Consider the following 23884-nt stretch of genomic DNA (forward strand, 5'->3'; position numbering starts at 1 on the left):
TCATGGACAGGATCTCGAGGCGAAGTCATGGCGGAGAGGGTATTCGGCTCGGTGACCTAAGGGTTGCATCACTGCTTTTTGCAGATGATGTGGTCCTGATGGCACCATCGGTCCAAGACCTTCAGCTCTCACTGGACCGGTTCGCAGCCGAGTGTACGGCGGCTGGGATGAGGATCAGCGTCTCCAAATCTGAGGCCATGGTTCTCAGCAGGAAACCGGTGGATTGTGCAGTCCGTGGAGGGAATGAGGCATTACCCCAGGTGAAGGAGTTCAAGTATCTCGGGGTCTTGTTCACGAGTGAGGGGAGGACGGAGAAGGAGATCAGCCGGAGAATCGGAGCGGCAGGGGCGGTATTGCAGTCGCTGTACCGCACTGTTGTGACGAAAAGAGAGTTGAGCCAGAAGGCAAAGCTCTCTGTATACCGAGCAATCTTCGTTCCTACTCTCACCTATGGTCATGAAGTGTGGGTCATGACCGAAAGAATAAGGTCGCGAATACAAGCGGCCAAAATGAGTTTTCTTCGACGGGTGGCTGGCATCTCCCTTAGAGATAGGGTGAGAAGTTCAGTCACACGAGAGAGACTCGGAGTAGAACCGCTGCACCTTCGCGTGGGAAGGAGTCAGCTGAGGTGGTTCGGGCATCTGGTTAGGATGCCTCTCGGGCGCCTCCCTAGGGAGGTCCTCGACGCACGTCCCACTGGGAGGAGACCCCGGGGCAGACCAAGGCGCAGTTGGAGGAAATACATCGACTCACTGGCCTTGGAACGTCTCGGAATCCCCCAGGAGGAAGTCACTAATGTTGCTCTGGAGAGGGAAGTCTGGAGCACTCTGGTGGAGCTGTTGCCCCCGCGACCCGACTACGGATAAGCGGTTGAAGATGGATGGATGGATGGACATTGATCTGCTATTAGATCTATTTTTTAGATCTATTTTCAATAGATTTTTATATATTTGAAAACTTGAAATGAGACATTCTGCACAATGAGTATACTTTCTTCTTTTGATACTTGAAATACATTTTGATACAAATACTTTGGCACTTTTGAAGTAAATTTTGAATTCCGGACTGAATGATTGATTGATAGATTGATTGAAGTATTTATTAACAGATTGGAGAATTACAGTACATTTCAAGCACAACTCAATACAAAACTGTTAACTGTGGACGACACCATAAAGCATTATACTTGTTTACAATAGGGTCCACCATGTTCAATTCATCATAACATTTAGAGATGTACAAATATACACTTCTATATAGCCAAAAACAGGAAATCATCATAGAGGTAAAAAGGCGAAAAAAAACATACACAGTGAAGCAAAAAGGGGTGGGTGGGGGATTCAGATTTTACGGGGGCCAGTTTCGAATTGCAGCCGTCCGTAGGTGCCCTTTGAGAGCGGTTTTGGAGGAGGAAAGGGATTCGGGACTTTTACTTGTAACAGAGTATTTCTACATTGCAGTATTGATACTTTCAATTAAGTAAAACATTTGAGTACTTTTTTCCACCACTGCTCAGAAAAACAAGTCTCCTCATTGAATTATGTGGCATGGTGAAACAGCTTTCATATATTTTTAGCACATAAACATGCAAGCAAACCAAGACGATTCTGACAATATATAGCTTCACAAAACCCCGCTGGGCATTTAAAAGAAAGAAAAATGTCAACTGATATTACAATTTGAATTAGGAAAAAGACCTGGACTGGATCCACAGACTCGGATCTGGATCTTCAAAACTGCCCTTATATGGTGTTTAGGGGGCGTTTCCAAATGTAAGATCAAGTGGGATTCATCATTCAGTACATCTGGTTTAAGAACAGATTTGGACGAATCTTGGGTAGGCTTAAAACATATTGTAAGAGGGTGAATGAGGCCCATTGTCCCTTTATTACAAATTCATTTTTATAAGCTGTCTAGACAATATAAATATAAAAATGACACTTTTAAATATTTTATATAAAAAAAATACAAACACACTGCAGAATGTTGTAAATAATGAGATGAAGCAGAAAGTAGCAGAACAGAACAGTAGGCTACTTACGAGATCAAAGTCCAAATGTCTCTGACTCATTTCACACCGGAATGATGATGGATGTACAGATTACACACGCACACACGCACGCACGCGCACACACACACGCACACACGCACGCACACTCAGATGAGACAATAGCGGATCAGAGCGGTCGAGTGAGAGTGTGGGAACAGTGTGGGTTTGAACGGCATTGTTCACTGGTCAACAACAGCAGCGTTTCATGTGCGCTGCACACTGTCTGTCAGACACACACTGTAAGACACACACTGTCAGACACGCACGCACGCACGCACACACACACACACACACACACACACACACACACACACACACACACACACACACACACACACACACACACACACACACACATTGTCACACACAGCAGAACAACAGAGCCATTATTATTATTATTATTATTATTATTATTATTATTATTATTATTATTATTATTATTATTATTATTATTATTATTATTATTATTATTATTGTCCCAATAGGGTTGTGATCCGGAACCGGAGGAACTGGATCCGACATTGACTCCGACTGTACTTCCTGCACTAATAACCATGTTAATAAAGTATGCCATCAATCAATCAATCAATCAATCAATCAATCAATCAATCAATCAATCAATCAATCAATCAATCAATCAATCAATCACAGAACTGGACAGGTAACCTGGCATTAGCCAGACTGATAACATGGATTCACTCTCACACGTTGCTCCACGGTACAAGTCTGGACTTCCGCATATAGGCAGAGAGTATGAGAAATCAGAAAATGATCAGGCCAATCAGTGACTGCGTTTCAAATATTTGTAAACGCAGTCACTGAGAATATTTTGTTAACTCCCCCTGAAACCCACGCAAGGACCCCTGGGGTTTTGGGAGCTAGTTCAATAGGCATCAGCTTTGCTGATTGGCCAACGCCATGGACGTTCTTAAATCGCCCATCAACATCATGGATTGGCCAAGCATTGCTTGGCCTTCATGCCGCTGTAAATATAAGAGCGACTGCTTTAAAATCTTTAAACAATTCTTGATACGTTGTCTGTTAATCTACGCTTCTGTCTGGTGCGTGACATGCTACGCTGGACGGCCCATGTGAAAGCCGGACTGAAGGGATCAAAGGGCAACGCCTCTGTGGCCGTGGGGCACAAGGTCTACTGCTTTGGAGGGCTACTGGTCAGGGAGACCGACACCAACGACAAGGATCACCTCGACGTGCACGTCTTCAACACAGTGTCTTTGCGCTGGGTCAAGCTGGCCCCCGCGACGACCCAACATTCCTTTGCGGTGTTTCCCTCCAGGCGACATCGCCACACGGCCACGCTGATAGACGACATCATCTACATCTGGGGCGGGTACAGGTACTCGACGAAGGAGTACTGCAATGTGCTTTACGCATTTGACATCGACACCCACGGATGGTTCAAGCCCAACGTTTCTGGTACCGTTCCGGCACCGAGGTACAACCACTCTGCCGGTGTCTTGGGGAAGGTCATGTGTATCTATGGAGGGTTCAATCAGATGACTAGATACACTAATGACATCTACAAGTTGGACACCACCACAATGGTCTGGTCGGTAATTAACACCAGAGGCCCGCCAGCGCCTGTTGTAGACCTGCAATCTGCCACCATCATCGGGACAAAGATGTTTGTCTTTGGTGGCTACAAGTACAACCACGACTACAGCAATATCAGTGTGTTTGACACAGAGACAAACTGCTGGCCGAGCACGTATTCTGCACATCTTCTTCCAGAAGGACGCTGGGGTCATTCAGCCTTGGCCTACAATGGAGAGCTGTACATTTTTGGCGGCCACAACTTGTGCCAGAACTTCAACGATCTGTGGAAATTCAACCCAGAGACTTTCTCCTGGAAGAAGGTTGAGCCCAAGGGAATTGGCCCGTGTTGGATGACTAGGATGTGCTGTTGCATGGTGGGACATTGCATCATCCTCTTTGGAGAAGACGCACCCGATGAGCTGTACATGTTAGATCTAAGTCCTAGTCTGAAGACGTTATGCAAGCTGGCAGTTATCCAGTACGGCCTGGAGCAGTCTGGACTCCCACATGACATCAGGTGGGAACTGGCAGCCATGACTGCCAACACCAACAGATAGCAAGCCCACTAAATAATCATGTTTATATATTGTTAAGTAAGTTATATAAGCATATACACTGACATGACAGGCAAAGAACAAGTTCCAGGCAATGGAACAACAGAAGGAAGCACGAGGAGATTGACACACTTAACAAGGCTCCGTTCATTCAGATGGGACAGCATCATACAGGAGGATAGAAAACTCTTCAACCGAACTGTACCAGGACTGATATGTATAAAATGGAGAATACCTGGAAGAATAGAAAGTTATACAGTCAGTTGATTTCCTCCAGGAGTGAACGTAGAAACAAAGAGATGCGTTGGAAGGACTTCAGGGAACAGATGTTTTTTTAATGATTGCAAAGGTGGAGACCTTTGTAATTTTTGTGTGTCTTTTATTTGTTTTTGTTGCTCTGTCATGTTTGCTCAATTAAAGTGAGCATCATACTGTAGGCTAGCCGCTATATGATGAGAATTATCTTTCAAAAAGTATTATCAGCGTCCAAGCAAATACAATGCACAAGCTCTCACACTCTGACATCCATTCCTGTCATCACAACATGACACAGGAAATAAGTGTGATGCATACAGTACAAGTAAGTCAGAGAGGCTTATTGTCGTTATCAGCCAGGGTGCGGGAGTCTATCCCCGTTTCAATGCGCTAGACCTCTGGGAGATGGATTGCTGAGGTGGAGCGCAACACCTACCATCAGCTCCCAGTACCTCCCTCATGACTTCAAGTCGTGCTCCACATACGCTGAGTTGGCGGTGCCCAGGATTGAACCCATGATCTTGCGGTCAAAAGGCAAGTGGTCTACCGACTGAGCTACCTGGACGCTGTACAAAGCTACAGGCTACCATTACTTTTCAATGGAAGCCAGCGACATGAAGGTACAAAGCTATACAGTCTAATTCATTTTCTACAGAAGCCAGCGATATGAAGATACAAATGATTCATTTTGTATTCATTTCATATGATGATTAATTTTCAATGGAAGCCAGCGACATGAAGATACTAAGCTACAGGCTACCATACATTTTCAATGGCTTCAATCTATCATTCGTTTTCAATAGAAGCCATACAGCGACATGAAGATACTAAGCTACAGGCTACCATACATTTTCAATGGCTTCAATCTATCATTCGTTTTCAATAGAAGCCATACAGCGACATGAAGATATTAAGCTACAGGCTACCATGACTTTTCAATGGCTTCAATCTATCATTCGTTTTCAATAGAAGCCATACAGCGACATGAAGATATTAAGCTACAGGCTACCATGACTTTTCAATGGAAGCCATGCGACAGCTACACCCAGTGTTTGTAACTGCAAGAAAATCTACAAAGCTATAATCCAAGTTGAGCTTGGCTTCAACTGCAGCTACAAAGCTACACAACCACCAAGTGTTGTTAGATAATCTCCACTCACCTTCTCTCTTCACATAATAGGATCTATGCACAGCAGCACAGCAGCCATTTTGTAAAGAATTTGGGCCCCTTCCTTCACAGGTGTTATAAATGATGATACTAATAAAGGCTCTGTTCTATTCTGGTCAAACAGTCAGGGTGCTGTTATTGTGCATGTGGGTTCACTGGCAATGGGTCACAGCAATGGGTCTCAAAGAGTCCTTGGTTTCCAATTGACCCCATACGGGTGTGTAACTCTGAGAGTGTAGGCCTACAAATAGAACCAAATGGACCCTTATCATTTAGTATCATCGGTATTCATAGTATTGATTAGGAGTGTATACATTTTAACAGCGATACGATACGTATCATGATAGCCTATATGGTTGACGATACATGGACAATATTGGTTCATTCATGGCGATATGATACGTTTCAATGATTTAAAATCGATACAGTAACTATTTAGCAAAGAAATTAAATTTGTGTGAAATGTGTGGATAGTGCAGGCTTTTTAAGGGAAACATTTATTATGGATATAAAGTAAACACAGTGATTCTCTGTCAAACACATGGACATACCCGCACCTTGACATGGACACAGAGAATACACACATTTATCGATAGACCAAGTGTAGCGATATGCTGGAAATCAATTAAACTCAAACTTCTTGATTCTTCTTAAAATTGTAAATACAGTTTGATACAATCGATTATTTGCTTTGCAAAATGATTCGATACCGATTATTTGCATTGCAACTGTATACGATACAATGTCAACGATACGATATGTTGCTATTTGCATATCCACTTCGATTCTTGAAATTCGAATAGATTTTACGATGCAGTTACTATATCGTTGGCCTATAGTATTTATGTAAGCCAGTTCTGTTCTTTCAAACCCTTTATATTTTCTTAATATCTTTATCACTCTCTCATTGATCAACACTAACTGTGACAGGGGGTGTCATGCATATTTCCTGTGTCATGTATACTGTACATGACACAGGAAATAAGTGTTCTGCCCAAACCTAAACAAAAATCACACTTGTGTGAAGAGGGGTGCCTAATGTTTGTTCAACTGATAGAAACAAACATTAAAAGTCCATAGACTTGGCTGCCACTCAATGTTAGTTAAAAGTGCTCTAAAGAAACATTAAAAGTCCATAGACATGGCTACCATATGATATAATTCCAAAAGCCAGACGTTGGAAGGGCTAGCGCCCCTCAAAAAGGCTATGTCACCGTCCAGCTTATGGGATCTACATGCATAATAAACTACTGTACAGTTCTACACTACATACGATATCAGTGGCTCAGGACTCAGGAGGCATAGGACAGCTGTCTTGGAATCGGAAGGTTCCCAGGTTGATCGTCGGCTCCTCCTTGGTGTGTGCCGAAGTGTCCTTAATTGAGCAAGACACTGAACCCCTATAACTGCTCCATGATGAGCAGGTTTGTGGCCGTGCTTGTGTGTGTGGTCTGTGTGCGACAGGTGTGATTACACACACTAACCTTAATATTTATAACACTACAGGAAAAGTAAACTATAAAATGACTCACTCTGTGCTGATGGCAGGGCCTCTGTAGCACCATGTAGCATCAGTCTGTAATGACAATAATAAGGAATAAAAAACATAAAAAAGCAAAGTGCTTTGCAGTTTATTAAATATTTCTGGTTTTGACATTGAACCATGGGTCTCCTGTGCAACCGCTGACAGTTTATTAATTTTTGTATTTAATATTATTATTTTTTACCACTGAGCTAATAGACCCTGGCTACTTGCTCAGGGGAGAAATGTGTGTCAAACCAGAAGCAGAATCGTGTCAAAGGTTGTCCAACCTAGACATAGGATCTACATGTCTCAATATGAGCACGGAGATCAGATACAACCACTCCAAAAGTTATATTGTATTACCATACAGATTGGACAGATTCCACATACATGTCATCTAACATTAACATTTTCATTTTAGAAAATGCATTCAACATAAGTTTTAACAATTTAATGATTAAATAAAAAAATGTTGTTTATGTGTTGAATAATACCTTGTAGAGTAGCAAGCACACCACAGCCATCATATTTGGCCGCGACTTGCTCAATGCACCCAAAGTGCACTACGTTGTTGATTGTCTAAATCAGTGGTTTTCAACCGTTTTCATATCAGGGCCCATTATCTATTCGGCATTTGAGCCAAGGACCACTATTTGATGAGATTTTGCCTTGTAGACCCAAAAGTAAAGAATATTTTGACCACTGGTCTAAATGGAAGTGCTGGAATTTGGCGGAAGCGGGAAAAGGACAACTTCCAGGGGAAGTTCAAACACGCTTCCGGCTAGGCTTTTCTCAGTGCAGGGGCTGAGGCTACCCAAAGTGTCACTGAAATTTGATTAGAAACAATTTGATTGGCTACTCACTCGGTAGGCGCGGCCTCAAGTGGCGGGGTTGAGTCTGTCTCCTCCTCTTCCTCTCCTTCCTCCTCCTCATCTTCTTCTATGGTGGGACCTGCGCTGGAGGCGGAGCCTCTCCTCTGCCCCGCCCCCTTCCTCTTCTTGTCGCTCCGCTTCTTGCCATCGGGGGGCGCTTTGGAGCGAGGGAGGTGGCCGTGGAGTGAAGACTGGCGGTGGTCTACGGGAACAATTATCATTCATTAAGACTGACGGTGGTCTTTGAGAACAAGTATTAATAATGGTGGTCTACAACAGTTTCCCATTATTTGTATTTTAGAAATAACTAGAAAAAGTGCTGCTTGGGGCACAGGTCTCCACCAGGCCAGGTCAGGTTGTGGCCTCCTGGTGGCGCTATAATAGGCCAATGTGAAAAGGGTGCCATTTCTTCTTACGCCTTTGATGGCAATTGGATGAAAATGTGTTTTTCAAAAGTCCACCTGTTGATGGCACTATAAAAGGCCAATGTGAAAAGGGTGGGATAAATTCCTCAGCCTATAGGAAAGTGCGTGAAAGATTTCACATAAATTGCACGCTGCTTTCATGATTTGAGGCTTTTTGGGCCAATCCTGCAAACTTTGAAAGCCAATGTTAGCCAATAATAATAATAATAAGCCAAAATAGCAGACTATTTTTGCTACGTTTTGTCTTGTTGAGATTTCTTCCCGACAGTATGCAATATGTGGCCCTCTGGTGTGAGTGTGGAAATATAGTGGCCGGGCCCTTTCCATCATCAAAGTTACTGCTTGATTGCTTATGCAAAAGTCCTGTGTGAACCCAATTTGTGAAAGCAGACGAACGTGTCCCAAAGTGTCCCACTTTGGGACACTTCAAAAAAGTATTACTATAACTTGAAACAAATTACATGAAATAATTATGCACACTTCTTAATTATGAACTTGGACTTGGAGTGACTGGAGTATGTCCGTTTGGTTTGGCTGGGCTCCCCGAACCAAATAAACAAACAAACACACACATGTAATTTCATAGTTACAACATCTCGGAGGCACCGAACACCCACCCGACACATGTTCTGAATTACGTCATATTGTAGTCTGGACCCAGCCGAACCGGACAAAGCATGTAGCATATACATTAAACTTAACAGTTGCATTCATTCACCAAAAAGGCCGGGCCACACCAACGATATGCGACGCAACTTGCAAGTCTAGCTGGTTGTAGTAACAGGCTAACAACAGTTGCATTCATTCACCTGTAAAGTCTTGCTGTTCGTAGGCTTTGTGTTTGTCAGAGGGATCGTGGATCTGATGGAAAGTCTCCTCCCCCGTCGTCTTCCTCAGATCGTCTTCGTCGTCGTCTTCATCATCCTCATCACCATGGTGGCAGAGGGGAGGCGAAGTCGTGACTGGCTGGAGGAGACCAGACCGAACATAGTGACACATTAACACAGTACACCTCGGATAGAATGTACAGTTTTGTCAAATTAATCTATGAAGCCATTTTTCATTGATTGATTGCATACTTTACAGCCAGACATTTAGGCTAAAAGGTTACACAAACAAGTCCTGGAGACTTTGGGCTCGAGAAGCAAGTCCTTTATTGTTATGGTATTTATTCCCGGGGCCGTTCTTCCTCTGGACTGTGACATCACGTGAAGCTCGCAAAGCTCGTATGACATACCAGTAAGACGCCCTGAGGGCGTGCACGCATTTGCCTGGGTGACGGCAGACTACTGGGCGAGCGCTGGCGCTTTGGCATGGGGGGTCAGATCAACATATGGAATGAATTCTGTACTGGCCATATATGGAGCGTGTCTTGAGTGTACAGTGTTTGATGAGGTCAGATCAACATATGGAATGTCAGAACAGGTCAGATCCATATATGGAGATCTAAGGGTCTCCATGATGTCACGTGATGTCGCGAGACGTGATGGACTGACAACCATATATGGAGACGTGACTGACGTGACTGACCTGACTGACGGAGCGACGAAAACGCAGGTTTTCATAGTAATCTGGGTCAATAAACTCTTGACCCATCGTGCATCTTTTTTCCCAGGCCCGTTTTCCTGCTGGCCTGTGACGTCATGTGGTTTAACCAATAGGAAGACAGAGGGATGTCATGTGGGTCAATACATCATCATTGAGTAAGATGAGTAGACAACTACACAAGCTTTTTCTAGTTCCATTGTGTATTAAAAAATCACACCCGTGTGAAGTGAGGGGCGCTAATATATTAAAGTCTAAACTCATGTTGATTAGGTAATGGTGATGTAAAACAAACGGTGCCAACACAAACATTATACACCATTAACAATAAAGAGACAATATGACATAATGAGGCACATTATGACGTAAATTTCCCCTTCATTGTCAATGGCGTTTACAAAACAAACATTAAACCTGTGTATAGTTAGTTTAATGCAATATCATTTGGAGACAACCCAACCCCAACAGGTGTAAATATAACCTGGATTATTAGGCTAATAGCAGGTCTGGTAATTATGCATCTGATGATGTATAAAGATAGATTTTAGATATTTCTTGTTTTCCTATCCTCGACATGGTTTTCTTTTCCTGAAAAACAACACAATGATGGAGCTTGCAAACTATAATTACAACCACTTCATTACACCTGTGAATCTGTGATTGGACAAAAAATATTTTGCTGAGCCCCAGAATTATATGTATTTGGCCGTGATCTCCATCTGAAAATATATGTTCAAAAGATGGGCAGACATTTTCACGATTTTTCCAAAAATAGCAGATCTACAAGCTCATAGTGCGGCACTCTTGCTATTTTTCAACAGCTAAAGTAATGTGAATTACTAGCAGGTGTACAGATAATATGTTAATCTAATTACACCAAAAGCCACCAGCCATCTTCCCTACTGACTGTCTCTGAGTCTCACAACTGACAATGGGGGCTGTAGTATATGCCACTTGGACACAGGCCGGCATCTGATCAGCCTAGTTGGGTTGCCTGGAGGAGAGTGTCTGTTGCAAGACCCAGAAACATCCAATGAATCCAGGTTTACAGGTTACACTGATGATGTGTCCAAGTTTGTGCATCAGTAGCTGTTTAATTTACTGCATGTGTAAATGTAATCTGTATTACTAGCAGGCGTAAATGTGATGTGGACTCACAGCAGACATGGTGGGTGGGGCTCTGTTGTGGTCAAGGGAGGTCTGGAGGTAGCTCATGGTTGAGTCAGAGGTCAGGGTTCACGGTTCAAAGGTCAGTGTTAGGGTCAGGGTTCAGACAGCATAACCTGGAACAGGACACACTTCAGTTTAATGCTGACATCATGGACAAACAACCAATAATAAGCAGCAGTGATGGAAGAAGTACTCAAATGTTATTACTTTTTCAACGTATGGGCAATGCCCACTGACTGTGGAAAGTGAGTAATCAAATGGCAGGTGTGGGGAATTTTAGGTTGAGGTTGCCATGGCAATCAATTGGCTTATTTGGGCCATGGCCAGAGTCTTTTCTGGCGGTTAACCGCCTATCCGACCGACTCGACGCCAAGAGATATGTGAATTACAGATGTAAATGGACAGATCGATACCTTGCATTTATAGTTAGATTAGATATTAATGTTGGATTCATGTTAATGTGTATTTTCAGACATTTACATTTTGAGGGGGAAAAAAAACATTCCCATCAACACAAACATTGGGACCAGTGTCTTCCAATATAAAACTCGAGTCACTTTCTGACTTGCATACATAATTGAAATACGAGTCAAATAGGACCCTGGCCAGACTGAGTAGGGAAGTGAGAAAAAGACACAAACGTACCGAATCAGTCTGGATTCCAGGCTACTGTTGTAGACCACTGAGAATCTATGTTGTTTTGTTTTGAGGAAGATGAGAGGCACCAACCTAACGATGGAACCATTATTAAAAAATATATATTAATGTCCCGATTAGATCGTGGCCAAAATGATTGTGATAATCAGTCGTTGCTGTCGATCGGGAGGAAACCACTTTTTTTTGCTGAACAACGTCTGTGTGTTGTTTCGAAAATATTGAACCAATGAAAAGTATTAAAAAGCGCTTCGGACAAAACCTCATAACTCCATTGGACCCTCAAATGTCTGCTAAAACAACAAACTCCACCACCTCTCCCCCTCTCATGCAAGTAATTAACAATATATAAAGTCACAACACCAACTTTGATGAGGCAGTATAGCTTTGTTTTCAAAATATAAGGTTTTCTTCATTTCGTGAAACATTTATATTTTTTCATTTCTGAAAAATGAACATTTTGGAGTTGGTGGTTTCTTCCTGACAGCAGAGATATGTTTCAACTCGTAAAATTGTAAAAAATAAAGTATTTGAATTGTTTTTGGGGGTCTGTTTGGTGGTCTGTGGCCAAATACATACTAATTTGGGTGTCCTTGGCATGAACAAGTTTGAGAACTACTGATATAGTAGTAGCCTATACGTAAGTAGTATTAACATATAATCTAGTGCACTGTTTCCCAAACATTTGTGGGTCACGGACCAATTTGTATGGGGCGCGATAAGTATAAATCCCATTTCTTGCACCTACACACATACATAAACAACACTGATAATAGTGCTGTCAGGCAAGTCAACAAAACTATGATGAAATCTATGAATAGGTGTGATCTGCAACACAATGTTATACAACATGTAGTGGGGGTTCCTGCTCCATCTCTGTCTCAGCTAAAGGGTCTTTGGCCTGAAAACCGTTGAAAACCCCCTGGTGTACAATCTAGTAGCCTGTAGTATGGAAATATTGACACTATGGAAGTAGCGCTCATGCATCTTACCTGGTGTGTCTGTGGAGATGTGATCTGTCATCCAGAATGCTTATAGCTGAACTACACACATGCATTTATACCTGCTTTAGGACTGACTGAGTGTGTGTGTGTGTGTGTGTGTGTGTGTGTGTGTGAGAGAGAGATCATAACAGCCATTATGACTTATAATCTTCAGCATATCCATAAACATTTAGCAGCAAATGCACAAATGCTGTGTTTGTTTGCTTTATAACCGCGATGTGAACGGCTGTGTGTATGTGTGTGTGCGTGTGTGTGTGTGCGCGTATGTACGATTGTACGTACCTCCACACACACACACACACACACACACACACACACACACACACACACACACACACACACACACACACACACACACACACACACACACACACACCGTAAAACATGATGTTGTGAGTTAAGAACAAAGCCAGGAGTTTGTTTTGTTTGAAGACACAACATTCTGCTAAATGTCTGGGAACCAGTGTCTGTGGGAAACAAGATGGCTGCTGTGAGTGCGCACGCATGTTTGTGCATGCAGGCGTGTGTGTGTGTGTGTGTATGCGCGCGCCTGCATGTGTTTGTGTGTGCTTGAATTACTTGTGGGGGCCAAATGTCCCCACTAGTAGAATTTGAGGACTAGACAATGTGAGGAATCAATGACCATTTAGGGAAAGGATTAGACCTTTAGAGGTTTAGGAGTTGAGGTTGGAACCTGATACTTTGGTTGACAGTGTGCTGAAATGAGCAGATCTACAACCTCGCAACGGGTCGTGCTGCGACCCGTTGTGAGCTTGTAGATCTGCCATTATCAGCTTTCTGGTTACTATTAAAAAGGACCAAAAACATTCAAATGGCATTCATAAAACCACCATCAAAAAAATGTCCTGTGTTGTAGTACGGTCTGTGACTGTGTGCGTGTGGGAGCCTGTGTGTGTGTGTGTGTGTGTGTGTGTGTGTGTGTGTGTGTGTGTGTGTGTCTGTCGTAGTGTGTAATAAATGGATCAGGATTATGTTATGAGCAAACACTGGGAAATACGTCATCAGCAGACTGTGAGAATATCACAAATACTTATCGTCTCTGTCGGGTGGAAACCTCATATGTTCAAAAATGTTACTTTTCAGGGTTCAAATTCAAAATACTGTAGCAAAAGTAGCACGTACATCTATAAGCTCTTCGAGCTTGTGGATCTGCTAATGCTTGTGTGACGCTGTAGTATGACCAAGTAGGGCATTCATTTACGAACACAAAAGGTTAAATTGCCCGACAGCAATGATTATGTAACTAGTAGGCCTATACTTCCTGTGAATACAGTTTATTAGCAAAAGGTTAAAAACATCCTGGGTTAAAGTTCCCAAACGTTTAATATAGGTGCAACTTTTCATCTCATAGCTTTAACCCTTTAACCCCAGCTTTTTTTACGCATCTTTCTCCCCAATTTAGTTAGGCAATTGATTCCTCCTCCGTCTCTGCCGTTGTATCCTACTTGCTCACCTGCCGTGAGGAGCCCCCACCGGGAGGACGCATGAGCTTTCGACCCACTTCTACTGTACAGTACATGCAGTGACAAATATCACCATCCCCACTCGGCTTCCCTCCCACGAACAGACAAATTGTATTCGTATAGAGTATAGACGCTCGAACAAAGCCTGAAGCCCAAAGTGAACCCAGACAGTTAACTAATCTGAAGACGCAACCCTTGCATCTCCAGGTGTTCAACAAATACGCATCTTTCCTGAACCGATGACGATATAGCCTGCCCCCCCCCCCCCCCCCCCCCAATACAAACAAAGATCGCCCATTAGCTGCGAGTTCGTGCTGAGCGTGATAGGTCTTTTACTTCAACCGATGATGGTGGCAGAGTGTGAGGACACAGGTTGTGGAGTGCCTGTGGTGTTAATTACAGGCCAAACCATTGTGGTGACATCCAACTTGTAGATTTCATTAGTGCATCCAGTCAGCCGTTTGTATACTCCATAGATGTACATTACCTTCCCCAAGACACGTACAGGCCGAGTGACTCCTCCTCCCTGGAACTGTCCAGAAACACTGGGCTTTAACCATCTGTGAGTGTCAACATCAAATGCAAAAAGCATGTTGGAGATTTTCCCTTGGATTGTCATAAGTAAACCCTCTTCTACCTGAAAATTAACTAAGCCCCCCCCCCCCCAAATGTAGACGATGTATTTTATGAGCACAGCTGTGGCACACACAGTTGGAGGGAACCTCAGGTGGAAGTTCTACTCTTCCGGTTGTCACAGGAGGAAACTTAATCCAACGCAAGTACACTGTTGTGCACTGCAATCTGGTCCATGTCAATCAATTTACAGTACCCTCCAAAGGAGTACAGATTGTGTCCCTCTGCTACAGCAGCATCGTAGGATCTCTGTTCTGTTCCTCTGTTCACATGCAAGGTCCAGTGCCACATTTCTTGTGATCGTATGACAAGAAAGTGGATAAAAATGAAGTGTCATGAAAACAATGCAGTGCTGTTCCACACTTTAACATTTATATTGGTACAGTGACACAAACACAACTCCATACTTGGGCGAAGACTAACATCAGATTGATGTGATGACATATAAGTGTGGAACTACATATTTGGGCAAGACTGGGATCAGACATACTCTGATCTGATGTCATAATGCTGGATTGAAGGCATGTCTGAGGTTATAGATTCATCAAACCCGTGCACAAGAAATCTGACATGCATCATTATAGTGGTTTGTGAAACTATCTATCTATAGGACTGTTGGTGGGTGAAAAGTTTGACATGATGTTTCATGTTTTCACATTTTTTTTTAAAGCAATAATAATAATAATCATACTATAATCATCATCATACTATAATTAACCAAATGTCTGAATGAATGAATGAATGTCTGTCTGTCTGAATGTGTGTCAGAAACACTGCCGTAGCTCCTCACTGCCTGCACCAATCACTCCCACTTGGCATTGACCATAATAATATGGAGGTCTTAACAAAGCCCTTTTTTCAATTTTACAAATGATTGATTAATAATGTATTTATTAGTGCATTAAAATTACCCATCCACTTACATGGGAAAATGTGAAAACTCACATCCAAGTATTTTTCTCTCAGAATCCGTCGGAGCTACAGTCACACTTGGAGGGGAGGTTCATAATAATTATTAAAATGAATGTAATAAATAATTACATCAGTCGGCCTCATGGTGGCGCTATAACAGCCCACTTTACATTTTGCCGTATAACTCTTGAACCGTAAAATCAAAATTTCACTTTCCCTGGATTCCTTGGGTCATGACGCATCTCTCCATATAGGCCACACCCATTTGCGTCAGGATAGATTTTCCGACATTTTGAATTTTCTTCAAAACACACTTTTTGCCCTTCCACCTACATCTTTTGTGCAAATCTCACAAAAATCGGTACACATGATCTCTGGACCTATCCGATGAAAACGCCACAGCCAGCATTTGCATAGTCCGTATAGTTCGGCTATAATCGGCGTCCAAAGTTAGTGGGAGGGGCCTGTTTTACAAAAAAATTACACAAATCACGGAATGTCCAATCCACCCCAAATTTCATTAACATGTCATGGGTGGTTTAATCAACGGAGAGCCCAAAGTAATTACATTTTGCAAATGTGGAAAATTCAAACGTTTGTTGCAAAAACATGCTTGGGAGATAAAGTGCGCACTCCGGTGAAAACAGCTAATCTACAAGCTCACAACATCACAGGTTGCAAAAGCCATGAGTTTTCTCAAGCCAGAGCTCAGAATTGTGCACATTTTGGACGCAAATGCACCTATAACTTGTGCATTCTCTGTGCTACTCACAAAATACATTTGGGAGTATCTGTGCGACTGTCCATAGTTTCTGTGGTGCATGTCAAACTGGGGGGCCTTCATACTTTTCAAATGGGGGTCTGTGGGCAAAAATGAAAAAAGGCAGCAAAAGTGGATCAAGCAAATCATAACTTTTGCTCATTGGGAGATCTAAAGGTCAGAGGACTTGTGACGAATAACTGTGAGCTTCAGTTCCTGAGGGATCCTCATGGCCCTCTACCATATTTCATGAAGAACGATCATAGCACAGAACTGCCAAAACTGCTAAAATGGCGGAACCCATACAGAAACAATAAGGGGTCTACACCCTTTGGGCTTGCCGCTTGACCAATAATAATAATAATAATAATAACACCACTAACACCACATATTGTACTATTTGAACTACATACTTTTAAACAAAGTAACAAACCATTCACACGTTAGGCCGCAGAGCATCCTGGTTGTGTCCGTTCTGTGGCCACAGCTGTGGCTGAAGGAATAGGCGTAGATGAAAGGGTCTATGATGGGTTAGGGTTAGGGTTGTTCCGTGGCCACAGCTTGCTGAAGGAATAGGCGTAGATGAAAGGGTCTATGATGGGTTAGGGTTAGGGTTGTTCCGTGGCCACAGCTTGCTGAAGGAATAGGCGTAGATGAAAGGGTCTATGATGGGTTAGGGTTAGGGTTGTTCCGTGGCCACAGCTTGCTGAAGGAATAGGCGTAGATGAAAGGGTCTATGATGGGTTAGGGTTAGGGTTGTTCCGTGGCCACAGCTTGCTGAAGGAATAGGCGTAGATGAAAGGGTCTATGATGGGTTAGGGTTAGGGTTGTTCCGTGGCCACAGCTTGCTGAAGGAATAGGCGTAGAGGAAAGGGTCTATGATGGGTTAGGGTTAGGGTTGTTCCGTGGCCACAGCTTGCTGAAGGAATAGGCGTAGAGGAAAGGGTCTATGATGGGTTAGGGTTAGGGTTGTTCCGTGGCCACAGCTTGCTGAAGGAATAGACTAGAGGAAAGGGTCTATGATGGGTTAGGGTTAGGGTTGTTCTGTGGCCACAGCTTGCTGAAGGAATAGGCGTAGAGGAAAGGGTCTATGATGGCGCTGAGCAGAGGCAGATTCTTCACTATCATGGCCCTGTCAGTGAAGCGGTCCAGCATGGAGGCGAGGTCCGGCCGCGATGCCCGCAGAGACTCGCCCACCAGGCCCACCATGCCCACCACATGGATGGGAACCCACAGAACCAGGAAGGTCACAATGATCCTGGAGATCAGCTGGCTGGTTCTCCTGTCATTGAAGAGGAAGATGAAGCAAATGTTATTGTCCGTTCAATTTGACATAGAATGGTAATGTGCCTTGGCACACCGGCAGTCAGCCACAACTGAGCTGGATTGAACAATGCGCCGATGTTAGCGGCTCAATACTAAATGGTCGTTACCACGTGGTTAAATAATTTACTGCATAACCAGCCAAATGGCGCAGATTATGCAGAGGTACATTTTTGTCAAAAAGGGCACATAATCGCACAAACTACCCGCATATTTTGCAACTTCTCGCATTTTTCACTGCATAAAATCACATAGAAAAAAAGTTTCGCATATTTCGCATATTTCACAACTTTCCGCATATTTAGCAACTTTGTGTATATTTGCATTTCTCATTTTTCCGCACAATTGAGCAACTTTTCACATATTTCGCGACTTCCTGCAATTTCACTGCATAAAATTACATAAAAACCTGCATATTTCATAGCAAAATCAAGGATTTTAAGCCGCATAATCAAGGGTCTAAAATGATGCTACTAGCCTGTTAGCGGACAGAGCGGGTCTCTCCTTCACCCTGCGGTAGAGACAGCAGTAGAATGACGTCATGACGGAGAAAGGGATGACGAAGCCCAGCAGCAGCTCCACAACCTACAGTATATAGTCATGCAGGGGATGTATGTATACAAAACTCCAGTGGTGTACTTATGTAAAAGTATCAATACTGTAATGTAAAAGAAAAAGCACAAAAGTAGTGGTTTCAAAATGTACATAAAGTACCAAAAGTAAAAGTACTCATGCAGAATGTCCCATTTCAAGTTTTCAATAGTAAAAATAGCTGATCTACAGCTATTTACAGCTATTTATAGCTGATCTACAACCTCACAATGCGTTGCATTGCGACGCATTGTGAGCTTGTAGATCAGCTATTTTCAAATGGCCGAAATGTATGTACAGTAGGGCTAAGGTGGTTACTGTACGTCTTGTAATGATAATCAAAATCTACAAATTAACTAGTAGAAGTAAAAGTACTAAAAATTTGACACACTCAAGTAAAGTAAAAAATACCTTGAAATTGTACTTAAGTACAGTACTTAAGCAAATGTACTTAGTTACTTTCCACCACTGAAAAGTGAGGCACGCTCTTATTGTCATACATCATCACATTCCGTGCTCAACCAATCAAATCATCACTACACACAAACACAAAACTGGCCAATCAAATCGTCACAAATGTGGTACTGGTACAAACACACAACGCTGGGCATAGGAGGGGCTAGCACCCCTCAAATAAACATCTACCAATAATTGCCTTCATTTATTAATCAATAAATTGAATGTTGGAATGCTATACATTACATAAAATGGACCATGAATGTCACGATTACACATTTAACACGGAGCCCGCCAGAAGCGTATAAGCGTAGATTAACTTTAGTCTGGCAGCCCGCAAACAGCGTAGCCTACGTTTTATAGGCATTGTATTCTTTAATTCATGTTTTGATCGGATTGCATCAATAGCATCTCTCGTTAGCATCCCAGTGTAAAGTGTGACAGTGGACGCGGCCATTTTGAAGATGCGCACGCATCCACTTGCACTCTATGTGCTGCTTTCAATGGCCTGTATCTCCAAATTGGTGCAATGAGGTTTTTCAACAGCCGACAGCAGGCGCTGTGATACTCGCGGTCAGGTTTTTTCTGCACCGAGCGAGAGAACAACAACCGGTCAAGACACCACACACAGCATTATGTCATCGTAACATCCGGTTACGGATATTTGGCTCTTCAAAATAAGGGTTGAAAGTGTAAAAACCTTGGCAATGCGTGATAAATAGATTAATTAATCCTGGTGGGCAGTTGACGTTTCATTGTCACAAAAATGATTGTTTTTTGTGTTGTTTTTTTTTCATTGAACAATGGAATGTTACAACTGTATTTCTGTTTGTCTTTTAGGCTTCGTAATCACAAATTGCACAGGGCAGATACTGCATGACAAATAACTTAAATACACAAAGAAATCACAATGACACATTTTTTTTTTCTTCTTTCAAAACAATGTACAAAATAGCGGAAATAGTTGATCTACAAACATACAACACGTTACAAAGTGACATGTAAGCTTGTAGATGTGCTATTTCTGCTATTTTTGAAAAATGTTTGAAAATGTAAGCACATTTTTCGACGATTGCATGTTCTGAGAGAAGGGGACTAACCGTGGCTCCCAGGGCCAGGCCCTCCATGCGGGACGGTCTGCTGCATTCAAAGTGTCGGTCCTCGGTCCAGCCGGTGGACGCCACAGACGGCCAGGTCAGTACGCAGGACCCCACCCACAGTCCCACCAGCAGAGCCCTCTCGCCCCTCTGCCCCAGCTGGGACCACCTGCAGGTATGTCGCGGGAAAAGTCAATCAGTGTTGATTTTGACAGCAAATGTTTAGTGACATGTCATTGTTCCGACCTCCCGTTAGTCCGACCGATTACTAGTAATACTAAACCACACCCTAACCTCAGTCTTAACCGGTCACGTAGGGTGCTAACCCTAACCTCAGTCTTAACCTGCCACGTAGGTCGCTAGCCCTAACCTCAGTCCTAACTGGCTACGTAGGTTGCTAGCCCTAACCTCAGTCTTAACTGGCCACGTAGGTCGCTAGCCCTAACCTCAGTCCTAACTGGCCACGTAGGTCGCTAGCCCTAACCTCAGTCTTAACTGGCCACGTAGGTCGCTAGCCCTAACCTCAGTCTTAACCTGCCACGTAGGTCGCTAACCCTAACCTCAGTCTTAACTGGCCACGTAGGTCACTAACCCTAACCTCAGTCTTAACTGGCCACGTAGGTCGCTAACCCTAACCAGAGTCTTACCAGGCCATGTAGGTCAGACTAACGGGAGGCCGGACTTATGGGCAGTCCCCCCTGTGATGGTGAAGATGTTGATATACCTGTGATGGTGAAGATGTTGATATACCTGTGATGGTGGCGCACCTTGTGGCTATATACCTGTGATGGAACATCTTGAGACCTGTGATGGTGGAGCACCTTGAGACTATATACCTGTGATGGAACATCTTGAGACCTGTGATGGTGGAGCACCTTGAGACTATATACCTGTGATGATGGAGCACCTTGAGACTATATATACCTGTGGTGGAGCTGGAGCACCTTGAGACTATATACCTGTGATGGAGCACCTTGAGACTATATACCTGTGATGGAGCATCTTGAGACCTGTGATGGTGGAGCACCTTGAGACTATATACCTGTGATGGAGCACCTTGAGACTATATACCTGTGATGGAGCATCTTGAGACCTGTGATGGTGGAGCACCTTGAGACTATATACCTGTGATGGTGGAGCACCTTGAGACTATATACTATATATCTGTGATGGTGGAGCACCTTGAGACTATATACCTGTGATGGAGCACCTTGAGACTATATACCTGTGATGGAGCACCTTGAGACTATATACCTGTGATGGAGCACCTTGAGACTATATACCTGTGGTGGAGCACCTTGAGACTATATACCTGTGGTGGAGCACCTTGAGACTATATACCTGTGATGGAGCACCTTGAGACTATATACCTGTGATGGAGCACCTTGAGACTATATACCTGTGATGGAGCACCTTGAGACTATATACCTGTGATGGAGCACCTTGAGACTATATACCTGTGGTGGAGCACCTTGAGACTATATACCTGTGGTGGAGCACCTTGAGACTATATACCTGTGATGGAGCACCTTGAGACTATATACCTGTGATGGAGCACCTTGAGACTATATACCTGTGATGGAGCATCTTGACACTATATATACCTGTGATGGAGCATCTTGAGACTATATATACCTGTGATGGAGCATCTTGAGACTATATACCTGTGATGGTGGAGCACCTTGAGACCTGTGATGGTGGAGCACCTTGAGACCTGTGATGGTGGAGCACCTTGAGACTATATACCTGTGATGGTGGAGCACCTTGAGACCTGTGGTGGTGGAGCACCTTGAGACTATATACCTGTGATGGTGGAGCACCTTGAGGAAGCGCTGGACACTCATCAACGTGATGGTGAAGATGTTGACGTAGAGGCTGCAGAACACCACGAAGGAGACAAGCCTGCAGTAGTGTTGATTTTGACAATTTTTCATTTACTTTTAGTCACACTGTATCGCGCTGCAACACATTGTGAACTTGTAGATCTGCAATTTTCAGCATGCAACCAAGCATAAAATGGCTTGTCTTTAGTTCTACTGGATCTATTCTCTCCACTAGTCCCTACATAACATTTTAGTTTGTATCTTTTGACGAAATTGTCAATACTTGTAGTCATACAGTAGTTTTAGTCAGCACAGCTTAGTTTTCCTCAGTGAAAAAAAGGTAGTCGACGAATATTTTTCCAAAAGACAAAATCAACACTAGCCTGCAGAGCGCGGGGTGGATGTCTCGCCGGCGGATGGCGTGGACCACCCACACGGGCAGGGTGGTGAGGTACAGCAGGTCGCAGCACGCCAGGTTCAGCATCAGCAGCTCCGTGAAGTTGTTCTGCTCCAGCTTGCGCAACAGAAGCGCCAGCACCACCACATTCCCGGGAATGCCCAGCGCGCAGAACAGGCCCAAAATGACCGCTTTGCTCAGCTCCGCCGGGCTCGGGGTCGGGGGGGTAAATCCCATTGGGCTGGACGGTGCAGACGGGGAAACGAGCAGACGGGAGTTGTTGTCGTGGATGTAAATCTCTTCCATTTTGTTGTAGTTTAAAACAAGGGTTGTTGTCTGTTGTTTGTAATAAAGTGTTGTTGTCTGTTGTCTGTAATAAAAAGTGTTATGTCTGTTTAATGTTGTTTGTAATAAAAAGTGGTATGTCTGTTTAATGTTGTTTGTAATAAAAAGTGGTATGTCTGTTGTTTGTAATAAAAAGTGTTGTGTTGTTTGTAATAAAAAGTGTTGTCTGTTGTTTCTAATAGAAAGTGTTATGTTGTTTCTAATAAAAAAGTGTTGCCGTAGCCAGTACAGCCAGTGCAGCCAGTGTGAGAGTGTGAGGACTGAGCATTGGTGCGATATGTCTCTGCGCTTCAACATTAAAGGAGGACATTGGGAAGGAAGTGGTTTCCAGTAAAGATCTGTCTTTAAAGAGAACCAGCCCACAGAAAGACCCTGAGTGGACCCGCTGGCCGCGGGACGTGGGAACACATCAGGAGCGAGAGAGAGGAGCTGTGTGTGTGTGTGTTTGTGTGTGGGGTGGGGGGGTGAGCTTTAAACCCCCCCCCCCCCGCTTTAAACTGAGCGGGGGGAGTAGGACAGAGGTTCCACGTCGTTGAGTCAGTGAGTACATGTGCACGTGCAGGGCAGGTATGTACGATTGTACGTGACATAATTTGTGTCAAATGTCATGCACACATCAACACGTGTCAGCAGAAAATTATGTTGGGGGAGGGGGGGGGGGTGGTCCGGTTCGATCCCTGTGAAGGTTGGTGCCTTGCATGGTTTCCTCCACCATCTATCGGTGAGCGAATGCTCTGGATAAAAGCGCTATATGAATGTAATGCACAATCTATGTAAAGGTGTATGAATGAGTTTGTGAATGGTTGAATGTATTGTACAATCTATGTAAAGGTGTATGAATACTTTGGATAAAAGCGCTATATAAATGCACCGTTTATTTCCCATTTGCCCCTGCATAGAGGAATGGCTCTCCGACTGAACGAACGAGGGAAAACGCTAACCTTTTACACTTCATCTGTTCCATGTTCCTGCTTCTACGTCACATGTGGTTACGACGGACCAAGTAAAGCTCCCGCTGTTCCCACGACAGCCGTCGCTCGGCTCAGAACCAGAGAGAGAGAGACAGAGAGAGATGGGGAGGGTGGGGAATGAAACCTGGGCATATATTTAATTTCTTGTTTTTATATATTGTTCTTTGTATAACTCTGTGTACTGTATGTAGGTGTATGTACCATGGATATACTTTGATGTTATACTACATGTTAAAAAAAGACTAATGTTTACAACTATGATAATAAATAAATTAAAAATAGATTAAAAGAAAAGGTTTTAAGTAGAGTAGAG

General features: G+C 43.4%; 3 protein-coding genes across 4 annotated transcripts in view; 1 reads left to right on the forward strand and 2 right to left on the reverse strand.

Moving 5' to 3' along the window:
* The window catches only part of slc4a2a (solute carrier family 4 member 2a), a 32580-nt gene extending 24429 nt beyond the window's left edge, over positions 1 to 8151 (reverse strand). For both annotated transcript variants that reach the window (XM_079529402.1, XM_079529401.1), the window contains exons 1-2: positions 7973 to 8151; positions 7117 to 7160 (exon numbers count right to left, since the gene is read on the reverse strand). In XM_079529402.1, the coding sequence (XP_079385528.1) occupies positions 7117 to 7156 (40 nt within the window). In that variant the 5' untranslated portion in view covers positions 7157 to 7160; positions 7973 to 8151. The remainder of the gene's footprint in view (positions 1 to 7116; positions 7161 to 7972) is intronic.
* tmx3a (thioredoxin related transmembrane protein 3a) overlaps positions 1 to 23884 on the forward strand; it is a 253249-nt gene that overhangs the window by 159435 nt on the left and 69930 nt on the right. The gene's annotated exons all lie outside the window — the stretch shown is intronic.
* On the reverse strand, positions 17530 to 23671 carry LOC306943059 (leukotriene B4 receptor 1-like). Its single transcript, XM_079529264.1, has 6 exons — positions 23542 to 23671; positions 22242 to 22496; positions 21839 to 21937; positions 20039 to 20204; positions 18370 to 18476; positions 17530 to 17850 (listed from the first exon to the last, which is right to left on the reverse strand). The coding sequence occupies exons 1-6, from the start codon at positions 23562 to 23564 to the stop codon at positions 17586 to 17588; spliced, it is 915 nt and encodes a 304-aa protein (XP_079385390.1). The 5' UTR covers positions 23565 to 23671; the 3' UTR covers positions 17530 to 17585.

This window comes from Electrona antarctica (assembly GCF_951216825.1).
Source record: "Electrona antarctica genome assembly, chromosome: 19".
Lineage (NCBI taxonomy): Eukaryota > Metazoa > Chordata > Actinopteri > Myctophiformes > Myctophidae > Electrona > Electrona antarctica.

What these genes read in the sequence shown, in the direction of transcription:
- LOC306943059 (XM_079529264.1), bottom strand. Translation starts at nt 23,564, where the DNA reads ATGGAACAGATGAAGTGTAAAAG. An exon ending in GAACAGATGAAGTGTAAAAG is followed by an intron (nt 22,497 to 23,541) that starts GTTAGCGTTTTC and finishes TGCACCGTCCAG; the next exon opens with CCCAATGGGATTTACCCCCC. An exon ending in CCCGCTCTGTCCGCTAACAG is followed by an intron (nt 17,851 to 18,369) that starts GCTAGTAGCATC and finishes CTTCAATGACAG; the next exon opens with GAGAACCAGCCAGCTGATCT.